Source organism: Haliotis cracherodii, unplaced genomic scaffold (genome assembly GCF_022045235.1).
Source record: "Haliotis cracherodii isolate W230 unplaced genomic scaffold, xgHalCrac1.p SCAF_20, whole genome shotgun sequence".
Lineage (NCBI taxonomy): Eukaryota > Metazoa > Mollusca > Gastropoda > Lepetellida > Haliotidae > Haliotis > Haliotis cracherodii.
The window spans coordinates 2,330,035-2,351,630 of NW_027266276.1; the positions used below are offsets into that span (position 1 = coordinate 2,330,035).

Consider the following 21,596-nt stretch of genomic DNA (forward strand, 5'->3'; position numbering starts at 1 on the left):
ATAGATTTTAAATTCAGTTTGAAATTAAGAAAAATTTTAAACCTAAGACATTGATCGAGCGCGCATCATTTTGTTAAGTTGCGATAAAATATTTAAAAAAATCCTCTGCACACGCTAAAGGGTGTGGTTGGTTGGTTGGTTGAGTCCAGCTCATAAATCAGTGCCAGCAAAAACGCGAAGAAAACGAGAGTAAGATAAAAATTAAAAGCCTTTTTTTCTTTGAAGGTATTATTCCCTGTCAAAACCAAGGATAAAAATAATTCTCTTTAGTTATCGATAAAAAACAAACAAGTCCATACATTTTAAACAGAAATTATGGACTTGTCCGACTTTATAATTTATATGTTTGTGGTATTTGTCAGTGTGGTAAACAATGCGAAAAGATATGTTTAAATAAACGTCTTAATTTAAATGTTAATGGTTTTGTATGTATTCTGTTGGAAACACAGTACGCAGTACACATTGAAACAGTGTCCGCAATAGACATGGAAACACAGTATGTAATACACATGAAAAAAAAGTACGCAGTACACGTGGAAACACAGTACGCAGTACACATTGAAACAGTGTCCGCAATAGACATGGAAACACAGTATGTAATACACATGAAAAAAAAGTACGCAGCACACGTGGAAACACAGTACGCAGCACACGTGGAAACACAGTACGCAGCACACGTGGAAACACAGTACGCAGTACACATGGAAACACAGTACGCAGCACACGTGGAAGCACAGTACGCAGTACACGTGGAAACACAGTACGCAGTACACGTGGAAACACAGTACGCAGCACACGTGGAAACACAGTACGCAGCACACGTGGAAACACAGTACGCAGCACACATGGAAACACAGTACGCAGCACACGTGGAAACACAGCACGCACCACACGTGGAAACACAGTACGCAGCACACGTGGAAACACAGTACGCAGCACACGTGGAAACACAGTACGCAGCACACGTGGAAACACTGTACGCAGTACACGTGGAAACACAGTACGCAGTACACGTGGAAACACAGTACGCAGCACACGTGGAAACACGGTATGTAATACACATGGAAACACAGTACGCAGCACACGTGGAAACACAGTACGCAGCACACATGGAAACACAGTACGCAGCACACGTGGAAACACAGCACGCACCACACGTGGAAACACAGTACGCAGTACACGTGGAAACACAGTACGCAGCACACGTGGAAACACAGTACGCAGCACACGTGGAAACACAGTACGCAGCACACGTGGAAACACTGTACGCAGCACTCATGGAAACACAGTACGCAGTACACGTGGAAACACAGTACGCAGTACACGTGGAAACACAGTACGCAGTACACGTGGAAACACTGTACACAACACACGTGGAAACACAGTACGCAGCACACGTGGAAACACAGTACGCAGTACACGTGGAAACACAGTACGCAGCACACGTGGAAACACAGTACGCAGCACACGTGGAAACACAGTACGCAGCACACGTGGAAACACTGTACGCAGCACTCATGGAAACACAGTACGCAGTACACGTGGAAACACAGTACGCAGTACACGTGGAAACACAGTACGCAGTACACGTGGAAACACTGTACACAACACACGTGGAAACACAGTACGCAGCACACGTGGAAACACTGTACGCAGTACACGTGGAAACACAGCACGCACCACACGTGGAAACACAGTACGCAGCACACGTGGAAACACAGTACGCAGCACACGTGGAAACACAGTACGCAGCACACGTGGAAACACAGTACGCAGTACACGTGGAAACACAGTACGCAGCACACGTGGAAACACAGTACGCAGCACACGTGGAAACACTGTACGCAGTACACGTGGAAACACAGTACGCAGTACACGTGGAAACACAGTACGCAGCACACGTGGAAACACGGTATGTAATACACATGGAAACACAGTACGCAGCATACGTGGAAATACAGTACGCAGCACACGTGGAAACACAGTACGCAGTACACATGGAAACACTGTACGCAGCACACGTGGAAACACAGTACGCAGCACACGTGGAAACACAGTACTCAGCACACGTGGAAACACAGTACGCAGCACACGTGGAAACACAGTACGCAGTACACGTGGAAACACAGTACGCAGCACACATGGAAACACAGTACGCAGCACACGTGGAAACACAGTACGCAGTACACGTGGAAACACAGTACTCAGTACACGTGGAAACACAGTACGCAGCACACGTGGAAACACAGTACGCAGCACACATGGAAACACAGTACGCAGTACACGTGGAAACACAGTACACAGTACACGTGGAAACACAGTACGCAGTACACATGGGAACACAGTACGCACCACACGTGGAAACAATATTCCACATACAACACCGACTTTGGCATCTAATATATACTCTTCAAAAAAAGAAACTTGACATAGATGTAACGCTCGACTGCATGTTGCACGTGTTTGTCAGGACTTCTTACAGCACAACAACATCCAGACATTACCTTGGCCAGCCCGGTTACCAGATTTGTCCCCGATTGAGCATCTGTGGGACGAGTTGGATCGGCGCGTTCGCAGAAGGAATCCACCGCCCCAAACACTTCCGGCGCTTCTTGATGCACTTCAGCATGAATGGCAGCACATACAACAGCGTGTTATTGACAACTTGATTGCATCTATAGGTCGTCGGTGTCAAGCGCTGATTGATGCACGTGGTGGGCACAACCAATACTGACATTTTCTGTACCCCTGTGACATTAACTGAATCGTGTACGTGTGTCTGTCTAGGTGACACGATTAATGTTTTGAACATTGTGTACATTGATGTTCAAACAGTGTTTCAATTATGGTTTCTGTGTCCTATTTTGAAACAATCGCATTATATTACATTTTGAAAGTCAGTGTCAAGTTTCTTTTTTTGAAGAGTATATATTGAATTTGGACTTCAGGTAATGCGGGCTTGTCCGGACGTAAGTGCTCGATGTGAGCCGGTGTCTCCGTGTAAATAGACTGTCGGGGAAAACGGAACTTGACCAAGAACTTACTAATGTTCTAAATCACTCTAAAAAACTTAACCGAAAACAGTTGCCGAAGCAGTGCAAACCTAAGGCCCAAGACACAACTATGTAACCCGTATCAAATACATCACCATCGATTGACTCCTGTTTGTTTCATTTGTAGATACCATCAAACATGGCTGTATACTTTCTTTTGCCTGACAAGGACAATCTCCCATCGATATATTCGTCTGCCTCTTAACAGAAACACATATTAATAAAACGCACTAAAAATGGCTAGTTCGTATTTGCAAGTCCGCATTTTTCTCCGACCCTCCTAAACTTGTAATGACGTCACAGTAATTCGAAAACACATCATTAATGTGATTTGTTTGGATAACTATCACTATACGTGTATTTGAGAGCCGTCATAAGTCGTATATATATATATATATATATATATATATATATATATATATATATATATATATATATATATATATATATATATATATATATATATATATATATATATATATATGACGTATACATATAGTGGATGTTCCTGGATGTATTGGATGTTCTGGGTATGAAACTCTGTGTTTGATGCACGTGTGCCAGGGAAAGTAGCTCTGGGTGTGATGCTCATGTGTCAATGTATGTAGCACAGTCTGCGCACAAGGACATCTAACGACTTGGTTTATAACATACACCACAAGGCTTTTAACGGAACTGTGTTTCAAACGCGGAGATACATACCTTTACACACGAGAATCAAACGCAGAGATTACATACTCTGACATACGTGCATCAAACGCAAAGATACATACTTTCACACACGTGCATCAAACGCAGAGATTACATTCCCGTGAAACACGTGCATCAAACACGAAGATACATACTTTCACACACGTGCATCAAACGCAGAGATTACATACCCTGACAAACGTGCATCAAACGCGAAGATACATACTTTCACACACGTGCATCAAACGCAGAGATTACATTCCCGTGAAACACGTGCATCAAACACGAAGATACATACTTTCACACACGTGCATCAAACGCAGAGATTACATACTCTGACACACGTGCATCAAACGCGAAGATACATACTTTCACACACGTGTATCAAACGCAGAGATTACATACCCTGACACACGTGCATCAAACGCGAAGATACATACTTTCACACACGTGCATCGACATACCAAGAACTACATACCCTGACACACGAGCATCAAACACAGAGCTACATATCCTGGAACATGTTTCTCAAACACAGTTTATCCTACATTGTTCGCAATACATGAAAAGGTTCTCAAATTACTTGATCAAAACTGTTTTTTATCAAGCTGTAATGAGAGACAGTTGATTTGCTAGTGGGTCATCATGTTGATATAATTCATAAAATATAAATCATAAAACCAAACCCGCTTTGCTAAAACTGCAAAAATCCCCATGGTGAATTCTGTTCACTATAATAGCAGCACACTGGGTCATTGAAAGAGTAAATGTTGGATCTTCGATAAACGGTAATGCATGAAAAATGAATGTATTTCTTTTTTAATCGTTACCAAATGGACTATACACCGTACTTAATTGGGTGATCTGTTCTGATCTAGTTCATGTGTATCAGCTGGGATGAGGACGAGGAAACAACAGCAAGGGAAGCCGGGAATATTTGCATCTGATTTGTTGGACCGAGAGTACGCTCGACTAACAAGCGTGGCTCCCTCCTTTGTGGAGGAGAATCGATATAGCCCATGGTTATTGTCAGAGAGAAAACTGTCTGTTTGCTGTAAATTATTTACAAATTGTTGGCTCAGAAAGTAGCGTTTTGCCTCCAGCTAACGCGAAGCAGAAAGACAGAAGCATTTAGCATCTTTGATGTGTACTACCTCTCGACGTTTAAAACGAACCTGCGTGCTTGAAGTTTAAGTTTTTCTTAACTTTGTAAATAATATTGAAACTCCTTTAGGCTTACCTCATCTCAGTCATCAACCTACGTATTTTCCCGTCCGTTCGGCCGTTCATGCGTCCATAAGTAGAAACATTTAGCGTGTTAAATTACGGATGTATGAATACATTATGTAGCCTTAATGGCATTTCAGAATCAGCTGACGACCAATGTAACATGTTTTGTGTGGAGTTGAGATTGGTGAGCTGTAGAGATTAGTGCCGTGATCATAAAGATTGATGGGTGAGCTGTAGAGATTAGAGTCGTGATCATAAAGATTGATGAGCTGTAGAGATTAGAGCTGTAACCACCAGGATTGATGGGTGAGATGTAGAGATTGAAGCTGTAACCATCAGGATTGATGAGTGAGCTGTAGAGATTAGAGCTGTAACCATTAGGATTGATGAGTGAGCTGTAGAGATTAGAGCTGTAACCTTCAGGATTGATGAGTGATTTGTAGAGATTAGAGCTGTAAACATCAGGATTGATGGGTGAGCTGTAGAGGTTGGAGCTGTAACCATCAGGATTGATTGGTGAGCTGTAGAGATTAAAGCTGTCTTCATCAGGATTGATGGGTGAGATGTAGAGATTAGAGCCGTCTTCATTAGGATTGATGAGTGAGATGTAGAGATTAGAGCTGTCTTCATCAGGATTGATGGGTGAGCTGTAGCGATTAGAGCTGTAACTATCAGGATTGATGAGTGAGCTGTAGAGATTAGAGCTGTCTTCATCATGATTGATAGGTGAGCTGTAGAGTTTACGCTGGAATAATTGGGATTGATGGGTGATTGATGTAGAGATTAGAGCTGTCCTCATCAGGATTGATGGGTTGACTGTAAAGATTGGAGCCTTTCCCGATTATGTTTCTAGGTTTGTCAGCACCATACCCGTGCTCTTGGGTTTCACCGAAATGGTAATCGTCTGAGACCTGCATCACTTCGGGCTTTCCTCCTACATTAAGCTGACACGCCGTGATATAACTGTAATATTGTTAAAAGCGGCGTTAAACCCAAATCACTCACTCACTCAAAATCTAATTGAGAAGGACATAACTGCGTATGGCTACGATCACATGACTTTGACGTCACTAGCCACGCATGTTGTCCACGTGCACCACATCCTTTCAAACAGCCATCACCTGAATTGTTCATTTCATACATGTGCATTCAATCAGCGCTAAGAGACAGCTCTACAAACCAAAAGAGACTCTTAAACTTGTGTAATTACGACGTTGTAGAAACCTCTTAGATACGTTCTACTTATAATACCTGGCAGAAGTTAGCAGCAGATTCGTTATTCGTTTTTCGAATAACGAAAAACAAACCAGCACAGGGTTCGTTATTAAAAGGCTGTAGACCCGGGTTCGATTCCCAAAATGGGTACAATATGTGAAGCCCATTTTCTGGTGTCCCACCACGTGGTATTACTGGTATTACTGGTATTACTGTAATACTCATTCACTCACTCCATAAATAACATCTCGTCTCGTTGAAATAGGGTTAAAACGTCGCGTAAGAGATGATTGCACCTAAATGGCGACGTGCATGCACGTGTGTGTGTGTGTGGCTGTTTGTACTGATGGCGATTTATAGTGCTAGCCCACTAAAATACCATGCCGCAGATTAACATGAATACCCCACTCAGACAGAGTATACTTCCCCGAGCCGACCAGCCCTTCTTTTAGCCCCTTAACGCCGAGCGCCAGGCAGGTTAACAACAAGTACCAACTTCTTTTGGTATGACGCAGCCGAGGATCGAACCGCGGACCTTCCGCTCGCCGGGCACACGCTCTACCACTAGACCACGGAGGAGGTCCATTGAATTAGGGAGGCCGAATAAGGTCGTAGACGATGAACCCCAGTTTGGTACCGACAGACCAGCGATCACAATGAGGACAAACCTAGGATTCAAACCCAGACTCAGCGGATCCTGGTACAGCTATATCAAGATTGGGCACAATACACCGCCTCTGAGAGAACTGTGTGTTCCAGAATGAGGTGGAACAGACGATTGTACGAGTTTCGGGAGCATCAATACTCTCAGAACTGCCCGAAGCATTATGTAACCACTGAAAAAACCGGATCGACTAGATACTCGGAAATCCGCAATCTACAAAAAGTTTGCATGAACCATTTAAGAACATGTAAGGTGAACTGTAGCCTTGCTCAAAGGCAGCACTGAAATAAAATTCCATGGATAATTCTATCCTCCTAAAAGGCATGTCTAGATATGTGAACAGTAAGGACTCCAGTCTTTTATAGGGACAACTTGTTTGTATTATTTACATAATGTAGAAATTATGATTTAAAGTAATAATTATTGTCTTAGAGTCCTGTGCAAGTCTAGGTGAGCTGCAGTCCGGGTAGGAAGAGATTACCCGGTAAGAGTTCAGTGTTCGACCGCCAGTCTATGATCAAACGTATGATGACACAGAACATGATTTATGTCTGTTTGCAGTGCGTGCGTGTGTGTGTGTGTGTGTGTGTGTGTGTGTGTGTGTGTGTGTGTGTGTGTGTGTGTGTGTGTGTGTGTGTGTGTGTGTGTGTGTGTGTGTGTGTGTGTGTGTGTGTGTGTGTGTGTGTTGATGTCAGTGGGCAGTATGTGTGTGATGATGTCAGTGGGCAGTATGTGTGTGATGATATCAGTGGGCAGTATAGTGTGTTGATATCAGTGGGCAGTATGTGTGTGTTGATATCAGTGGGCAGTGTATGTGTGTATGTTGATATCAGTTTGTGTGGTGATAGCTCGTAGCAGTGTGTGTGTGTGTTGATATCAGTTGGAAGTGTGTGTGTGTTGATATCAGTTAGCAGTTTGTGTGGTGATAGCTCGTAGCAGTGTTTGTGTGTGTTGATATCAGTTGGTAGTGTGTGTGTGTGTGTGTTGATATCAGTTAGCAGTGTGTGTGTTGATAGCTCGTAGCAGTGAGCGTCATGATATCAGCTGGCAGTGTGTGTGTTGATATCAGTTGGCGGTTTGTATGTTCATTTGCACTGTTCGATTGTAACATTTGACACAGTTGTTTATGTCGTGCAGTGAGTGACTTTGGTTTGGGTGAGTGTTTCAGTGATATCACGGCGTGGCATTTTGATGTTGGAAAAAACACCGAAGTGATGCAGGTTTTTCATGCGCTGCGTCACATGTCTTTCGCTGCGGTAGGTCCATTGGGCACGCCAGAAAACCTTTGATCATGGGTTTGAATCCCGCTCAGGCCCGATTATGTAGCTAAGTGCACGAGGGTTTAACCAAGGTGGTACACGTCTGAGGCCTGTACCACTTCGGGGTTTGCTCTCGCGCCGTGATATAACTGTTCAAAGCGCAGTTAAACCCAAAACGCTCAATTAAAAAAAACCAACGATTGCGATGCTGAAGTAACACTATCTACTGATGACGCAAGCACGATTAAGACCACGCATGACAATGATGATAATGAAAGGAACCATTACCTATGGCGATTGACATAAACCTGTACAACAGAACCATCAGCATATCGTTAAGTGGAAACATGTGAACGATGACTAGGCAGAACAAAGGGCAGATAAAAGACTAAATATACACAGCACCGAATAAATAATTAAAGACATAAACAAAAAGAGTGACAGACAAACAAGCAAACAGCTCTCTGAACTATTTTGCCGCGCGAGCACTACACAAACACAACGCATAGTCACACAAAAATGTTTATTACATAACGTACACACTTCCAGACACATCCACACACACAGCAGTAAACGCGTCTTTCAAGGCCCCCAACGGTGGAAGTCAACTACGAGGGCGCGGAAAGAATATCACAGTACACTTCTTGTGCATTAGCACCGAGTCAGGCGTGTATCTGTTTCCCCGTGGCGGTGATGGGCTCGGCAGATGTCGGAGTAGTCGCTTGTCGGGCGGTGAAGTCGGTGAAGACGTTGTCTTCACACACTGATTGCCGAAGTCTTCCTGAAGCTTGGAGTCGGTGTGATGTGAGGTTGAAAGAACATTTAGTCTGTTCTGTAGCCCTGGGGGCCCGTGAAGATTCCGGGGTAGAATAGGTCTTCAGCAACCCATGCTTGCCGTAAAAGGTGACTATGCTTGTCGTAAAAAGGCGACTTACGGGATCGGGTGGTCAGGCTCGATGACTTGGTTGATGCATGTCATCGATCCCAATTGCGTGGATCGATGGTCATGATATTAATCACTGGATTGTCTGGTCCAGACTCGATTATTTACAAACCGCCGTCATATAGCTGGACTATTGCTGAGTGCGGCGTTAAACAACAAACCAACTAACCAACTGTAGCCCCGTGGGGTAGCTTAGTGGTTAAGCGTTCGCTCTTCACAATCAGAATAGTTCTATTCTTGAGGTGTATTTATTGGTTGAATTGTCAATGGTTCGATGTCAATTGATCCATAGAAATAGCTGTAGCTGCCGGGTTGTGGTAGCATAATTAAGATATTGCGATCCAGTGACAATCACGTATTTTTTTATCCGATATGCACTATATCAACCTGTAGCTCTGCGCAGCGACAAGTCAATATCAAGATAGTTTATAGGGGGCTGCAGAGAAATGCTGTTACCGTAGCTACCCAAACGACCTCCCTGTTCGACTCCCTGCTCGGACAGACCGTGTGAAGTAGCTACCATATTGCAGGGTTATTGTTGACTGAATATCATTCACGGTAGAGTAGGCAAGTGGTGGGAGGGTTCGAATCCCAATATGGATCTCGGTTGTGATGCCACGGTTGCGTGTGATCACCGCTGTTGTGTAATAGTGCTAAAAGCAGCACGTGCTGTACCCATTGTTATTGGGGCCAACATATCTTATTGCCCGAAACGTTGGCATCCTGTAAGACTTACGTCTAGTCTCCGAATGAACATATTTTACAGAAAAAACAGTTGTTAAAGTATAGTTATAACATATTATAAAAACGAGCCCAGAGAATTTTCTGCATTTTCAGATTCTGAAGTAATCTTGCACAATATTAGACTTGCGTGGGCTGTATTAGATATATTTGTTACAGGGTCGGTATAGCAGACTTCCACTCTGTGTTAAGAGAGGGGTTGTATCGGAGCAAAAAATCTGATTTTAATGAGTTTGGATTTTTTGTCTGAAACAAACAGTAAACCTGTTCTGTCAACTGCTAAACTCCAGGCATTCATTTACTTATTCTGCCAAATATAACAGATATCTACCTGAAAATCGACAAAATGTATTTACCTAAAGGATATTTCACGTCTAGTCGCAATCTATTACAGCATCCGCAACAAATAGGCCTTCTTGTATCATCAGCCGCTAGCTTAGAAAGAACTTTATGATTAAATATAATAGTCCGATAGAACACGTAACAAGTGGCGTTTCTGCTCTATAGGATATTAATTGGGACAACGTTCGTAATCTGACATTTGATTCGCCAGCACTGACAGTGAACAGCTACGTTAAATGACGTTTTGCATTATGGAACAGTCCCACTTTTCTACACAACCTAAACAAGTCGTAAATTCGGTTGGACAACCTGACGTTTAGCCGAATGTACATCAGAAGCTAGGCACTTTCACATCGCATCACCCGATATAACTATTGTGTAAGATTAACTATAGTTTGCTTTTAATGTTCACGAGTGACAGTTGTCAGTTTGAAACGCAGCCCGAAGTCGCTTGCGGCTTTAACTTCAGACTGCGCACAAAGGCTCATTGGTAACTGCCGCGGATGAAGCTCATCCGTAAAATAGCTCCTGACAACTTGTGCATTGACGGACCGACGACCATACCAAAATGGCGGCCGTACATGCTTGAGAACTCCCAAGGTCATTGCAAGATACAATTCATTCTAAGTATATTCAATACACTTAGACAGTTTCCCTTCACCGCCCGGGTCGGTGCTCTTCGTGCTGTCGTTATTACGTCGTAATGAGCGGTCGTATTCAGTCATTCGGAAGATGGTGCTCTCACGCTGTATCTGAAGAGGCGGCTATCTATGGCGTCTCATGCGCGTACTCCTCTGTCACCGTGGACGCTTCAGCTTATTATCAAAGTAGGCTTCTCGTGATGAAAAAGATAAAATATATGTACCCTTGGCCAAAAGCATTCCTGGGTAGGAAATCCTGTGTTCTTTTTTCGCTAAACAAAACAAGAAATTTCGCCGTGAGAGAAGATTGCATGATAACCGTCGGTTAAGCCCGTGTCTTGTTACCAGGGAGATTTTCATGCTACAGACGGCCAATAAATATCCTCTTTTTTGTTCACTTGACGACAACATGCTAATTATATTTTGTTACATGGAAAGTAAGTTTCGGAAGAATCTTGAAAGAAGGATGACTCTTTGTGCAAGTAGCTTGAAGGGGGCAGAGAAAGAGAGAGTGTGTATGTTAGGGGGGAGGGGAGTGTATGAGGGGGCAAGGCTGTAGGAGAGAGTGGGGGTAGGATTTGCTTGTTGCTTTGTTGTTTAACGCTGCACTCAGCAATAGTCCAGCTGTATGACGGCGGTCTGTAAATAATCGAGTCTGGACCAGACAATACAGTGATCCGCGCAATTTGGATACGATGACATGCATCAACCAAGTCATCGAGCCTGACCACCCGATCCCGTTAGTCGTCTCTTACGACAAGCATAGTCACCTTTAACGGCAAGCATGGGCTGCTGAAGACCTGTTTTACCCCGGATGTCCACGGGTAGTGTGGGTAGGAGCATGTTGGGTATATCTGTACATTGATGTTTCAGCGTGTTTTGTTTATTAACATCCTATTCAATATGAATGTTGACTGTACAATGAAACCTCACTAGTTCGGAAACCGTGCAATCCGAATGTCTATTGTTTGGAACGTCTTTTTGTAAAGTGAGTGAATATGGTTTTATGCCGCTTTTTGCAATATCACGTCGGGGGAACAAGAAATGGCCGTCACATATTGTACCCATCAGGACTCGAACGCTACACCCTCCAGGCGAACAGGCCATTTTAATCATGAAGTCAAGGCGATGGGGTAGCCCCACGTGCGCACGTAACACCGGAAACACGGGTTCGATACCCGAGACGGGGACAATGAGATATTGCTGGACTTTGGCGGCGAAAGACAACTCTCATAAGCCCGTTCGTGTTCTTCATCGCGGTCCTTTATTTAATCATTTTTGTTTATCTAAAACGGTAAATCCAATAATACAAACATGATATTTTTTTCTTGTATGATTCATAATGTCAGGAAATGAATTAGTGTGGAGGGTTATTGTTTTTATGGAAGTGGAACAACTTATTCATTAGGGGGATCTCCTACTGTCGACTCTTGAAGCATGGTTTTGCATCCGTATGATGTTGTACAATAGTCGTTTAACCCATTGACCTCGTGGATAATTTGCTTTAGAAAATCATTTATACAAACGAACATTTTTCCATTTATATACAACAGAAAATAATAGAAATCCTTTTATTGAAGAATGATAGGGCATTTTGATTACATTTGCGCGACGGATTTCCGCACCAAGTTTTAAAGCGGCAACTTCAAAGCACAGCGTTAAACGAGGTCACATGACCAAAGCTATCACGTGACCTCTGGGCGACGAGCATCGCCTACAGCATGTGGTACCAGTCTTTCTTTGTGATTTGGTGACAGGACGTTTCAAGGGTCTATACACTTAGATGTCAAAGAATCATAGTTTTCGCAGTTGTTGAATATTCCTGTATGCTGGCAGAATGCGTCGTTTTATTGACACAGAAGTCACGTGATTCACAGTCTTTGATGTCGTTAGAATGATAAAATCAGTGAAATATTGGCGTGTATTTCGGATTTATGGTTCAGGAAAGTAATGACATGTCCCCTTCGTTCGCCCGTCCAGATTTTTAAGAGCAAAGATGAGCACCTTTTCCTCACCATGGCAACAGTTTTTTGGGTTATGAGTTTTATGTTGCTCTTCCTGGAGACAATAAAATGGTCTTTGATGAAAAGGAAAATATTTTTTAGCCGTTGCAGAAAGTATTTTCCAGATGTGCTGTTTAAATATGGCGAAAAGAAAACAGAATTGTACCGAGCAGCGTATTCCGTGTTGCATTTAGAATGTTGTTTTATGTTAATGTTGTTTCTTGTTGTTTTATGTTAATGTTGTTTCTTGTTGTTGTAGTGCGTGCATGCTCAGTGAAGTATCTCGACAAAACACAGTGGGTGCCAAGATAAAGCACCACCACCCTTTGTCACTGTACCAGCAACACAGCGACAAGGATGCTCTGGTTATATTTTTCAAGTTATCTTTTCTTTCTGTTTGTGCAAAACAGGAAATGATAAACACTCCATGAAATGAATACTCTTCTTGTGAAGAAATAAAATGATTTATGTACGACTGAGATGTGAACGTTAATATCAAAAGAACATTGAAAGGAGATGAATAATATAGAAATGTTGAAAACATGTTTTACAAAAATAAACGTGTTGAATATAGTTCTGTGGCAAAAAAGCTAAATGTGTTTGACAGCCAACAAACAATACAACAAACAACCCAAAAACCAATTTGAATCACAATTCATCAAACAATCCAAAAGACAATCTGACACAAAATCCAACAGACCATCCACAAGGCGATCTGACCTGGGTATGTAACACGATGTAATACGCGGGGTACCTGGGTGTGTAACATAATGTAATAGGCGGGTACCTGGGTATGTAACACGATGTAATAGGCGGGGCACCTGGGTATGTAACACGATGTAATAGGCGGGGTACCTGGGTGTGTAACATAATGTAATAGGCGGGGTACCTGGGTATGTAACACGATGTAATAGGCGGGGCACCTGGGTATGTAACACGATGTAATAGGCGGGTACCTGGGTATGTAACACGATGTAATAGGCGGGTACCTGGGTATGTAACACGATGTAATAGGCGGGGTACCTGGGTATGTAACACGATGTAATAGGCGGGTACCTGGGTATGTAACACGATGTAATATGTGGGTATTTTGGTGTGTAACACGATGTAATATGCGGGGTAGCTTGGTATGTAACACGATGTAATAGGCGGGCACCTGGGTATGTAACACGATGTAATAGGCGGGTACCTGGGTATGTAACACGATGTAATAGGCGGGTACCTGGGTATGTTACACGATGTAATAGGCGGGGTACCTGGGTATGTAACACGATGTAATAGGCGGGGTACCTGGGTATGTAACACGATGTAATAGGCGGGGTACCTGGGTATGTAACACGATGTAATAGGCGGATACCTGGGTATGTAAGACGATGTAATATGCGGATATCTGGGTGTGTAACACGATGTAACATGCGGGGTACCTGGGTATGTAACACGATGTAATATGCGGGGTACCTGGGTATGTAACATGGTGTAATAGGCGGGGTACCTGGGTATGTAACGCGATGTAATAGGCAGGTATCTGGGTATGTAACACGATGTAACATGCGGGGTGTCTGGGTATGTAACATGATGTAATAGGCGGGGCACCTGGGCATGTAACACGATGTAATAGGCGGGGCACCTGGGTATGTAACACGATGTAATAGGCGGGTGCCTGGGTATGTAACACGATGTAATAGGCGGGTACCTGGGTATGTAACACGATGTAATAGGCGGGTACCTGGATATGTAACACGATGTAATAGGCGGGTACCTGGGCATGTAACACGATGTAATAGGCGGGGTAGCTGGGTATGTAACACGATGTAATAGGCAGGTACCTGGGTATGTAACACGATGTAATAGGCGGGTACCTGGGCATGTAACACGATGTAATAGGCGGGGTAGCTGGGTATGTAACACGATGTAATAGGCAGGTACCTGGGTATGTAACACGATGTAATAGGCGGGTACCTGGATATGTAACACGATGTAATAGGCGGGTACCTGGGTATGTAACACGATGTAATAGGCGGGGTACCTGGGTATGTAACACGATGTAATAGGCGGATACCTGGGTATGTAAGACGATGTAATATGCGGATATCTGGGTGTGTAACACGATGTAACATGCGGGGTACCTGGGTATGTAACACGATGTAATATGCGGGGTACCTGGGTATGTAACATGGTGTAATAGGCGGGGTACCTGGGTATGTAACGCGATGTAATAGGCAGGTATCTGGGTATGTAACACGATGTAACATGCGGGGTGTCTGGGTATGTAACATGATGTAATAGGCGGGGCACCTGGGCATGTAACACGATGTAATAGGCGGGGCACCTGGGTATGTAACACGATGTAATAGGCGGGTGCCTGGGTATGTAACACGATGTAATAGGCGGGTACCTGGGTATGTAACACGATGTAATAGGCGGGTACCTGGATATGTAACACGATGTAATAGGCGGGTACCTGGGCATGTAACACGATGTAATAGGCGGGGTAGCTGGGTATGTAACACGATGTAATAGGCAGGTACCTGGGTATGTAACACGATGTAATAGGCGGGTACCTGGGCATGTAACACGATGTAATAGGCGGGGTAGCTGGGTATGTAACACGATGTAATAGGCAGGTACCTGGGTATGTAACACGATGTAATAGGCGGGTACCTGGATATGTAACACGATGTAATAGGCGGGTACCTGGGTATGTAACACGATGTAATAGGCGGGTACCTGGGTATGTAACACGATGTAATAGGCGGGGTACCTGGGCATGTAACACGATGTAATAGGCGGGGTACCTGGGTATGTAACACGATGTAATAGGCGGGGTACCTGGGCATGTAACACGATGTAATAGGCGGGTACCTGGGTATGTAACACGATGTAATAGGCGGGGTACCTGGGTATGTAACACGATGTAATAGGCGGGGTACCTGGGTATGTAACACGATGTAATAGGCGGGGTACCTGGGCATGTAACACGATGTAATAGGCGGGGCACCTGGGTATGTAACACGATGTAATAGGCGGGGTGTCTGGGTATGTAACACGATGTAATAGGCGGGGCACCTGGGTATGTAACACGATGTAATAGGCGGGGTGTCTGGGTATGTAACACGATGTAATAGGCGGGGTGCCTGGGCATGTAACACGATGTAATAGGCGGGTACCTGGGCATGTAACACGATGTAATAGGCGGGGCACCTGGGTATGTAACACGATGTAATAGGCGGGGTGCCTGGGCATGTAACACGATGTAATAGGCGGGTACCTGGGTATGTAACACGATGTAATAGGCGGGGTGCCTGGGCATGTAACACGATGTAATAGGCGGGTACCTGGGCATGTAACACGATGTAATAGGCGGGTACCTGGATATGTAACACGATGTAATAGGCGGGTACCTGGGCATGTAACACGATGTAATAGGCGGGGTACCTGGGTATGTAACACGATGTAATATGCGGGGTACCTGGGCATGTAACACGATGTAATAGGCGGGTACCTGGGTATGTAACACGATGTAATAGGCGGGTACCTGGGTATGTAACACGATGTAATAGGCGGATACCTGGGTATGTAACACGATGTAATAGGCGGGGCACCTGGGTATGTAACACGATGTAATAGGCGGGTACCTGGGTATGTAACACGATGTAATAGGCGGGTACCTGGGTATGTAACACGATGTAATAGGCGGGTACCTGGGTATGTAACACGATGTAATAGGCGGGTACCTGGGTATGTAACACGATGTAATATGTGGGTATTTTGGTGTGTAACACGATGTAATATGCGGGGTAGCTTGGTATGTAACACGATGTAATAGGCGGGGCAACTGGGTATGTAACACGATGTAATAGGCGGGGTACCTGGGTATGTAACACGATGTAATAGGCGGGTACCTGGGTATGTAACACGATGTAATAGGCGGGTACCTGGGTATGTAACACGATGTAATAGGCGGGTACCTGGGTATGTAACACGATGTAATAGGCGGGTACCTGGGTATGTAACACGATGTAATAGGCGGGTACCTGGGTATGTAACACGATGTAATAGGCGGGGTACCTGGGTATGTAACACGATGTAATAGGCGGGGTGCCTGGGTATGTAACACGATGTAATAGGCGGGTACCTGGGCATGTAACACGATGTAATAGGCGGGTACCTGGGTATGTAACACGATGTAATATGTGGGTATTTTGGTGTGTAACACGATGTAATATGCGGGGTAGCTTGGTATGTAACACGATGTAATAGGCGGGGCAACTGGGTATGTAACACGATGTAATAGGCGGGGTACCTGGGTATGTAACACGATGTAATAGGCGGGTACCTGGGTATGTAACACGATGTAATATACTAATACGCCCAGTAATACTTACCAGTGTGCATTATTCAATTTACCGATCTGCATTATACAATATACCAATGCACACCGTGATACTTACCAATGTTGATAATACAATTTAACGATTAGCATCGTACTACTTGCATCAAGGGTTTGTGTACTGCAATGTTAACGCTGTTAAAGAAGTAGCCGTACTAGTCAGTAAACATTATATTTTTGTGGTTAAGTAACCTTTTCGAGATGTGATTATCAATTGTTCGGTCTCTAACTAATCACCCTCTCCCTCACACACACACACACACACACACACACACAAACACTCACTCACACACTCATACACACACAAACACACACACTTACACACACACACACACACACACACACACACACACACACACACACACACACACACACACACACACACACACACAAACACACACATACACACACATACACACACACACACACACACACACACACACACACACACGTATATCAACTATCACATATACTTGTCAGCTGTAATAATGTAGCTGAAGCGTTAAACAACATTCCGTTATTCACCCCCGAATTAGTTCAAAGTGGCGTTGTAACAATGTCATTCGCTCGCTAACTCATCCAACTAGTCGTTCGCGAATATATATAGAGCTGGTTTCAGATTAAGTATACTTCTATACCAAGTAAGTTTGGATAACGAGAAAAAAATGATGAAATCCGTAGAACAACATTGTTTATGTGAACATTCAAGTCCAACCGAACTTCATTTCAACAGTCGAAATCGACACTACCGCGAGGTCCTTGACCTACTCCAATTAACAGGAAAGTAGCGATTCACTTTGATTTTTTATTGATTATAAACAAGCACCATTTATCTCAAACTTTGTTACATTTTTACTCAAACAACAACCCACATTACGAAGTAAGCTAATGTGTTTCCTGACAACTAAACTGGCATGAAACAGTTCACCAAATTTGATAACAAACAGTCGTTATTTCACATCGCCTAAATGGCAGAAAACGTTGTCCCAGCGGTGTTTTTAGTGGTACGCAACCGCACTAACCCCGATCGACCTCCGCCAAAACATCGTATCGGCTCCAGTATAATAAAAGGCATACGAAAGTATGCAAAAACGATTGACTCCCGTTGAGTGTGGGTTTTAGCGTGTTTGACTCCGCGGCCTTGCTGCGCCAAGAGCTATTTTCCAAGCAACTCATTTGAAGGAGCATACACACGCGCCCGCTGGGCTAACATAAGCGGAACCGATTCGGTATAAGAACGTCCATTGGTCGACACCGGAGAAGTTAGATGAGTGTAGCTGGCGAGAGGCGGGCAGAGATAGGCATCGGGACATGGCGGGGGGATTTACTGGGAATGGGATCACATGGAGTGGGGAGCAGGGGGAACGAAAAGAGGGGCGGGAGGAAGAAAGTGGCAGTTGGGTGGTACGAGGGTAGGGTGGGTTGGTTTGGGGAGAGGGTGGTGTGGGTGATGAGGGGGTATTAGAATATTTATATAAGGCTTCAGTGTGTGAATTATCTGAATAATTTCTGTTTGGGATTACGGAAGAGGCAGGTGTGTGTGTGTGTGTTTGTGTGTGTGTGTGTGTGAGCGTGCGTGCGTGCGTGCGCGCGGGGGTGGGGGATGGGGGATGGGGGGATGTAGCGTGTCATATTGATGGGTACATACTGATGCGGGTCAAGGACTCTCCATGGGTACGAGGATAGTGTCGGGGAAACATAAAACGCATTGAATAAGACAAGCATGCCTTTGCATGTGTTTGTGAGCCACCTATGGGGCAGGATACGCTCATCTTTGCGCGAACAACTAGTTACATCACTATTTGATTGTGATTCATAAACACGTCGGAATCGTACAATCGACTCTCCGCTCAGAAATGTCTTTGAGATACAGAAAGGGTCGCTTTTATTCCAATAAAATCATGCCAAGTGTTCTCGGGGTGAGTCGGGGGGGAGGTTGGTGTGTGGTGGTGGTGGTGGGGGGGGGGGGGGTGTTATCGGGGTGCGTGAGTGAGTGGGTGAGCAGGAGGGGGTGTTGTGTGTCAGCGGGTGTAAGATCACTATCGAGATGTGAGATAAATATCCTGATTTAGTAGCAAGCGAGTACTTGTGGGGACTCGCAAGGAGATGCCGTTCCCGCTGATAAACATCAGTGATAACATCTGCATCGTGATTTACCCAGCTAGTTTAAAGGTTTGGTAATGGGATGGGTGAAGGAGGACTAGCGGCAATTACAGTGCACCACTTTAGTGAAAAGGCGAATCACATTGCGGACATGGCATCGACTTCCGGTAGTCCCGGGGTGAATACGAAACATGTATCCCGGGGAAACAGGAAGTTCCGATTTGTGGATTAAGACGGCTGATGTATTGACTTTAAATATCCCGCGGCTGCGCATCTCGGAAGAAACTACAGTTTAAGATAAAAATAAAAGATAAGCTTATTCAAGTAAGGTCAACGGGCCAGACTGCCAGTTTGGGACTATTTTGTTTTGAATGAGTGGAACATTCAGCGTAGTATTTTTCGCCAAAATGTTGCTTCATGGATTGCCGGTGCACGTATCACATTGAATACCCGAGTTCGCATCCCAATATTTATCCCCCATCTCTGATGGTTCTTCACATCGGTTAAAACGGTGTTACATAAAATGTATTGTCACTATTACACTCAAGTACAGAACAATAACTATAAAACGATAACGTAAACATGATTATGAACATGATAAACATAATATATAGATGCATTATGTATTCCATTTTGTGTTGCATTGTGGGAGGAGAGTGCCAGTAATGAGATGCTCTTTCGCCACACACAGAGTATAAGACAGAGTCACTTCTTGTGTTGAGTAAGACGAACATGATCCAAAACACGCGCAGCCACACACACACACACGCACGCACGCACGCACGCACGCACGCACACACAAACTCACACACACACACACGTGCAGGCATGCCGCTGTATTAGTGAAGCATTCTCGAACGCGACGTTAACCCCCATTTCTAGCCAACTCATCTGTAGTTACTGGGCCTGGGTTCGGCATATTAGTGGTCAATATCCTGGGCGAAGATCAACGCCGTCAGGGTACAAACACAAGATCAACCCAGGGAGTCATTGTGACGCGGTGATTCTCGATAAAATCGCTCCTTCACGTTTGGGTGGATACTTATCGCTGATTTTCAATGATGTTTTCATTTAATATTTCAATGTTTGCCTTTCACCCCCAATAGAATCTGTTTCTGAAGATAATCGAGACTGGTTATTCTCTAGCGTTGACGTTGGCGTTGGCGTTGACGGTGAAGTTATGGCCCGTAATACCCGCGGGTGGATAGCGGCGAACTGTAAGTCGTTTACTCATTCGCGTTACTGAGTCACCTCGGAACTGAAGCTCGCCAGATATATTGGATTTAAGCATGTTTTATTCAAAAGGGAAATGATTGGGTACAAGTCACAACTAAGGTAGCTCTCTCCCAAACATGTGAGTGAGTGAGTGAGTTGGGCTCACAATATTCCAGTTATATCGCGGCGTGTCAGCTTAATGTGGGAGGAAAGAATGAAGTGATGCAGGTCTCAGACGTTTACCACTTCGGTGAAACCCACGAGCACGGGTATGGTGCTGACGAACCTAGAAACATAATCGGGGCGAATCGGGATTCGAACCCACAATCATAGGTTTCTGGCGTGCCCAAGGGACGCAACTCTGCACGGCGAATCACGGCGACTTAGACGACTGGGCCACCCGTGCCCCCCTCACATGTACATGATTAGTGCTATATAATAAAGACACCATATTACCTGCCGTCGTGAAACAAATGTACTTGCTGTTTTGGTATTACCGTGTACTTCGTGGCTGTACCTAAATTATGTGCACATTAATAAGGTCACAGTGACACCGATCCTATACAGTCGGAATAATATTCACAAAGGGGATTTTTCAAAGCAATTAACCATAAAATCTTAACAGTGATATCTGTAGGAAAGAGATTGCTGCTCCTTTGTTCTGTCGCTACGCTGTTAAACAGGTTTGAAACGACTGGAATGATAAAATTACGCCTTTTAACAGCGGTATAGCAAGCGGGATGGGATAAGGTAGATGAATGATAGAGCGTCTTTTGGGGGGACAGTTTGGAGGGGCAGAGTGTTGGGTAGCGTCGGTGATGGAAGGCGCTAAACAGAGAGGTAGAAGGAGGAGGGTGGGAAAGGGGGACATAGGGAGGGCCAGGGGTGTGGTGGGGGTACAGGAGAAGGTGAGCTGCAGGTGGAGGACGGGGTGGTACGGTTGGAAGTGTTTGTGGAGTGCTGGAGTGGTGTAAACAACAGGGTAAGGTGAAGACTAGTGGGGTGGAGTAGATTGTGTGGAGTAGATTGTGTGGAGTAGATTGTGTGAAGTAGACGGTGTGGAGTAGATTGTAAGGTGAAGACTAGTGGGGTGGAGTAGACTCTGTG

The 21,596-nt window shown here is 44.5% G+C and overlaps 1 protein-coding gene across 1 annotated transcript in view; it reads left to right on the forward strand.

Annotated features, from left to right (window-relative positions):
* Positions 1 to 605: 605 nt before the first annotated feature.
* LOC139470432 (uncharacterized) overlaps positions 606 to 21,596 on the forward strand; it is a 28,726-nt gene continuing 7,735 nt past the window's right edge. Inside the window, exon 1 of the mRNA XM_071252841.1 lies at positions 606 to 2,327. Within this exon, the coding sequence (XP_071108942.1) occupies positions 606 to 2,327 (1,722 nt within the window). The remainder of the gene's footprint in view (positions 2,328 to 21,596) is intronic.